The sequence below is a fragment of the Sebastes fasciatus genome, chromosome 11 (assembly GCF_043250625.1).
Source record: "Sebastes fasciatus isolate fSebFas1 chromosome 11, fSebFas1.pri, whole genome shotgun sequence".
In the NCBI taxonomy this organism is placed as follows: Eukaryota; Metazoa; Chordata; class Actinopteri; order Perciformes; family Sebastidae; genus Sebastes; species Sebastes fasciatus.
Genome location: NC_133805.1, coordinates 19,821,872 through 19,828,110, shown reverse-complemented (window position 1 = coordinate 19,828,110; position 6,239 = coordinate 19,821,872). Strand labels below are relative to the sequence as shown.

Here is a 6,239-nt window from a genome sequence, read left to right as displayed (position 1 = left end):
TGTGACGTCATCTGACCAGCAGCACGTTTATCTATCTCGCCGGCTCAACACTCGCCCTAGAAATGAGGCAAGTGCAGATTTTGTAGAGAAACACAGCGACACAAGAGACTGAAGACTGGACGCTGAGGTGAAGTCGAGACAGGACACCGCATCCGCAGCTGCATCATGAGGGAGATAGTTCACCTCCAGGCTGGACAGTGTGGGAATCAGATTGGGGCGAAGGTATGAATCATTTAATTTAGGAAGAAGAACAAATAACGTATATAGGCCTAATTGTTTTAATTTTAATAAGGAACGTGCCATGTTTTATTATAGGGACTTTTGTTGTTGAATCATTTATAGAGTTGAGTCATTCAAATAATTAGTTTAGCATCTCTTGGGTATATATATATATATATATATATATATATGTGTGTATGTATAAAAATATATATATATATATATTAAAAAAAAATATATATATATATATATTCTTTTCTTTAAGATAGATTGATAACTGTTTATATATGTGCTGGGTGTGGTTCAGCCTCTGCTGCGTTTTGTCACCAAACAGATGTGCAATTACTCAAATAATTCATGACAGCACACGTTGTTATGTTGCTAAATGTCCCCAAAAAACTGAAGTTCATATGATTATGTTTGTCCCATCATAGTTCTGGGAGGTTATAAGTGATGAGCATGGCATCGATCCCACCGGTAGTTACCAAGGTGACAGTGACCTGCAGCTGGAGAGGATAAATGTCTACTACAATGAGGCATCAGGTAAAAAAAAAGAAAAAAAAAAAAAAAGTGTGAAAGTTTGTTTTAAATAAACCACGTTTGCATCTGAATAATTTACCTTTACATAGAGCTTTCCATTGCTTATTATTCGTGCATGCCTTTATGCTACCAGCAGCACCTCATTTGAATGTCACTAATTTAGCTGCAAGGGAAAAAGTAGGTCCCACTGTGAGTGCAGGGGAGAATTAGGACAGTGAATCTGCTAAAATATCTCTCTCTCTCCCTCTCTGTCTCTCTCTCCCTCCTTCTCTCTCTCTCTATAGGGAGCACAGGTATCTGCAGTCTCTGTATAGCTGACCCCGAGCCCACTGTGTGCCTTGGTCTCATCTCATTGTCTGATTTTGTTGGCGTGGCATGTTGAAGGTCATTCCACATGCATTGCGTGTCATTCCCGCACAGCTGCTGTGCAATGAACAGTCAAACAACGAGGTTCAGTAAACACGCAGCTCATTTGCTGTGTCTGGTGATTCAGTCTGTGAACCGATGCTGTCAGAGAAGGACAAGTCAGTGCAGATCACAATCCATGTGATTGAGTTCACACATCTGCTTTGCAGAAATTAAAAAGGCCTGCAGGAGTGGCATAGGCCTAAACAGCATATTCACTATTTACTGCATGTCTACCACTAACCTATTTCCTAGTGGCAAGCATTATTGATCTTTTCTTTCCATGTTGCATGCTGGCATCAATGTCACCTACTGTAGCGGGTCAGTATTGAATGTGTATAGATAGATAGATAGATAGATAGATAGATAGATAGATAGATAGATAGATAGATAGAGGAACAGTAAATATACATATCAACACTAGAGATAATATTTATAGTATACACAATGTAAAGAATATATTATAATACACTATAAATATACCAGACTACTACAACTAGCTTAGAAAATATAAGATATGAACATAGAATAACAATAACGTACTATATATACATTAGCAAAGTGTGCAAGTTTAAAATGAAATGAAATGAGGTAGTAAACCAATGAGCAAATTCCACATGTGCAAGATTATTACAGGACTAAAACAGAGCTGAGAGTTCTCCATTAGACAGAGGTGAGGTGTTGTAGAGACTTATTGCTTTGGGCAGGAAAGATTTCCTGTATCGGTCCTTGCGACAGAGAAGCTAAATCAGTCTGTTAGAGAAAGAGCTCTGCTGTCTGTCCAGTATGGTGGAGACGGTGAACAGGGTTATCCATGATGGATAACAGTTTGTTCAGTGTCCTCCTCTCCACCACAACGTCAAAAGTAATCCGGTTTGTAGCCAATTACGGAGCCGGCCTTCTTAATCAGTTTATTAAGTCTGTTGGTGTCACTGGCGAAGTACAGTGCATGTATTGACTGAGCATCCCAAAAAATTAATTTCCCCTTAAAAGTTAAGAGAATAGACTGCCAGATGTTTACAGAAGCAAGCAACATTAAGACGTGCCCAGGCAAGACGAGAGAAAAAAGAGGGCTGGGTAGGAAGACTGCATCGTTGTTTGAATGCACTCTGCAGAGCTCAGCATTTTGTGAGCCCCAGTGGTCTAGAATAGGCAGTGCAGCATGCTGCAGCAGTTTGCTTGTAGAAGGGTTACAGAGGAAGAGGGAGGAACAAAGTGCAAGGAAAAAAACAATAAGAGGCACCATACGGTTTTTAAATATCCAGCTTGATCGACAGGCTGATCTTTAAACAAAAGGCTGTTTACCTAAAAGATTACATTAGCAAACAGCATTGTTCTATTAATATCCCTTTAGATCAGTATCTTCCCCATGGTTCACTACAATCATGCACACTGTGTCGATATCTTACTCCACCCTCCCATCCATTACCTCTCTCTGTCCCTCTATCCTCTGCTCTTTTTTCGTCCAAAGGCAGCAAATACGTCCCTCGTGCCATTCTGGTCGACCTGGAGCCAGGAACCATGGATTCGGTTCGCTCCGGCCCATTTGGACAGCTATTCAGGCCTGACAACTTTGTGTTTGGTGAGTGGACAATAAATCCCAATGTCACCACTCACCCTGAACCAACTGCATGTACAATATGTGTGTGTGTGTGTGTGTGTGTGTCAGAATGATGCTGTCACATCCTGTCAAGCTGTGCTTGGTTTCACCTGACAGCGCTGTACAGCAATGTATATTTCCAGTACGAAGCTTCTGCAGCCTCTCAGCGATGTGCCAGTAGTGTGATGCATTGTCAATGTGCAGCTGAGTCAGACTGAGACAGCTCTCGTGGTGACTCAGCGAAAAAGAAATCTACAAGGAGATGATGCTGCAGTGCTGCTCATAAGTGGGGATACACGGGCCAATAAACTCGCCCACAGGATGACTCTCCATTATAGAATTATAGCTCGCCAGAAATATCATTTACCATTTCTAGATTTTAAAAGAGCTAATGAACTAATGCACATTCACTAAAGATTACACGTTTCATTTTCAGATTTTCTCATTCATAATAAATAACTTATGGTATGTTTGCCTGTTTCTCACAAGGAATACTTTACAAAGGTTCTCATGAATGTGTTGTAACAAATGGCTTTATTAATGGCTAATACATGATTTATTAATGCGTTATAGATCAGTATATTCAGGCACATATAGAACATCAACATTGGGTTTGCCAGTTTGTTAACAGTAAGAGTCTACAGCTGTGCTATAGCAGCTTTGTCAGGCTGTACTTAGTATTTAGCTCAATGCACAACTGTTCCTAATGCCAGCATGGCAACATCTAACTTTAAAGCCAGGAATCTCGCTCTGTCTGTCTTTCTGTATGTCATTCAAATACCTCGAGAACCGCTCATCCGACCGACTTCACAATTGAATGTATTGCTCAAGACCCAAGGGAGTGTCGAATGTGGTGCAATTTGACCAGATGGTGGTGCTATAACAATGTACTTTATGTTTTGGCTCTTTAACTTAGGAACCATTAGTCTCAGAAAAAAAATCTTGTTTTCCATGGTGGCTCCAGTTGAATCAACCCAGAGAAGCCACACCCATTTTGAACTGCGACAAAATCAGATTCTTTTGTGACTCCTCCTACAGATTTGGAGCAATCGTCACCAAATTTGGTACGGAACATCTCTGAACCACGCTGGGGAAAAAAAATACTTTTTTTGCATTTTTGATGTTCCATACAGTTTTGCCCTCAAAGTTAGCTCAAATGCTCTGGGCAGGGCTTATATTACAAAACAAAGTTGTTTCCTGAACGCTTTGTACTATTGCGACCACATTTGGTGGACATGTGTAGATATGATTTCTGAGTGACCATGACAAATTTGGTGTCATTTCGCCAATAGGTGGCGCTGTAGCAGCATCATCTAACTATAAAGGAAGGAATCTCTGTCTGTCAGACTGTGTATGTATGTATGACTGTCCATAGCATATCTTGAGAACCGTTCATCCAATCAACTTCACACTTGGCAGGTGCAAGCAGCCGTACCGCTGTTCTTGACAACACTGCAAGCAGAACTCCTGGGGGCCAAGCAATCGGCCCGTTCTGAATGGACACACGCCCCGAACGGGCAGTGTACTAGTGCTAACAATGACAATGTTAACATGTTGATGTTCAGTAAATGTTTATCATGTTTAGCTTTAGTTTTTGCTTTTTAGCATTACATTTCCTAATTGGCAATAAATACAAAGTACAGCTGGGGCTGATGAGAATGTATCAGTCAAATAGAACATTTTACCTTAGGATGATGCTACATGAAATCAGGGGATCACCAAAGTTATTAGAATTAATCTTGTAGGGGACGTGAGTTTCTATACCAAATTTCATGGCAATTCATCCAATAGTTTTTGTGAAATTTCACTCAAAACCACAGATGTCAATCTCATGGTGGCACTAGAGGATAAGTTAGGGGATCACCAAATTTATTAGGATCCATCCTCTGGGGACCATGAATGTCTGTACAAAAAGTTATGGCAATCCATCAGTGAAGACGTTTGTTTCAACTTACCCGTTATGAAGTGTGCCTTAGCAGAAAGTGGCACCATTATTTGTCCGACATGAATTGTCTTTAAACATTACATGCATCATGCAGGTCAAAGTGGAGCAGGAAATAACTGGGCCAAGGGTCACTACACCGAGGGAGCTGAGCTGGTGGACTCGGTGCTGGACGTGGTGAGGAAGGAGGCGGAGAACTGCGACTGCCTCCAGGGCTTTCAGCTCACCCACTCACTGGGTGGAGGCACAGGTTCAGGAATGGGTACACTGCTCATCAGCAAGATCCGCGAGGAGTACCCTGACCGCATCATGAACACCTTCAGCGTCATGCCTTCCCCAAAGGTGTCTGACACGGTGGTGGAGCCCTACAACGCCACTCTCTCTGTCCACCAGCTAGTGGAGAACACAGATGAGACCTTCAGCATTGACAATGAGGCCCTGTACGATATTTGCTTCCGCACCCTGAAGCTGACCACCCCAACTTACGGAGACCTCAACCACCTGGTGTCAGCCACCATGAGTGGGGTGACCACCTGTCTCCGCTTCCCTGGCCAACTCAACGCTGACCTCCGTAAGCTGGCTGTCAACATGGTGCCCTTCCCGCGCTTGCATTTCTTCATGCCAGGCTTCGCGCCCCTCACGAGCAGAGGCAGTCAGCAGTATCGTGCCCTCTCCGTGCCAGAGCTCACACAGCAAATGTTCGACGCCAAGAACATGATGGCAGCCTGCGACCCTCGTCACGGACGCTACCTCACTGTGGCAGCCATCTTCCGCGGCCGTATGTCAATGAAGGAAGTGGATGAGCAGATGTTGAGTGTGCAGAACAAGAACAGCAGCTACTTTGTCGAATGGATTCCCAACAACGTCAAGACGGCCGTTTGCGACATCCCTCCCCGTGGCCTCAAAATGTCCGCCACCTTCATTGGCAACAGCACGGCCATCCAGGAGCTGTTCCGGAGGATCTCGGAGCAGTTCACAGCCATGTTCCGCCGCAAGGCCTTCCTCCACTGGTACACCGGCGAGGGAATGGACGAGATGGAGTTCACCGAGGCCGAGAGCAACATGAATGACCTGGTGTCTGAGTATCAGCAGTACCAGGATGCCACCGCTGATGAGATGGGCGAATATGAAGAAGATGAAATAGAGGATGAGGACGAGGTCCGTCATGACGTTCGCCACTGATTGTAAAACACACTCAAAACAGACCCTGAAATTATTGGTCAGCGCAGTGAGATCATAAGAAGTACGCTAGAGTTGCAGGTGTTCAACTACATATTGCAGTGTGCAGATCACAATGAAAAATAGCGGTTTAGCTAAAATTATATTGCATAAAGATATAGCTTATACTGACAAAGATCATGAGTGGTGTTAGAACCTAAAAATATGCAAGTACTATAGTAATTGGTTTTCCAAGTTCATGCTTTGCCAGTGTCCAAAATAAGTGCAGTCTTGTTCTAAACAACAGTTTTGTAACATTAACTTCAACATGCATTCACTGTCTGAAGTCTCCAATAAAAGATCCAGTCCTGTGAA

The 6,239-nt window shown here is 43.1% G+C and overlaps 1 protein-coding gene across 1 annotated transcript; it reads left to right on the top strand.

The window, feature by feature from the left end:
- LOC141777282 (tubulin beta-2A chain) lies at positions 1 to 6,239 on the top strand. The gene is made up of 4 exons (XM_074651406.1): positions 1 to 222; positions 654 to 762; positions 2,636 to 2,746; positions 4,804 to 6,239. Exons 1-4 carry the CDS (start codon positions 166 to 168, stop codon positions 5,886 to 5,888), a joined length of 1,362 nt encoding a protein of 453 aa, XP_074507507.1. The 5' UTR covers positions 1 to 165; the 3' UTR covers positions 5,889 to 6,239.

What these genes read in the sequence shown, in the direction of transcription:
- LOC141777282 (XM_074651406.1), top strand. Translation starts at nt 166, where the DNA reads ATGAGGGAGATAGTTCACCTCCAGGCTGGACAGTGTGGGAATCAGATT. An exon ending in GGAATCAGATTGGGGCGAAG is followed by an intron (nt 223 to 653) that starts GTATGAATCATT and finishes GTCCCATCATAG; the next exon opens with TTCTGGGAGGTTATAAGTGA. An exon ending in CTACTACAATGAGGCATCAG is followed by an intron (nt 763 to 2,635) that starts GTAAAAAAAAAG and finishes TTTCGTCCAAAG; the next exon opens with GCAGCAAATACGTCCCTCGT.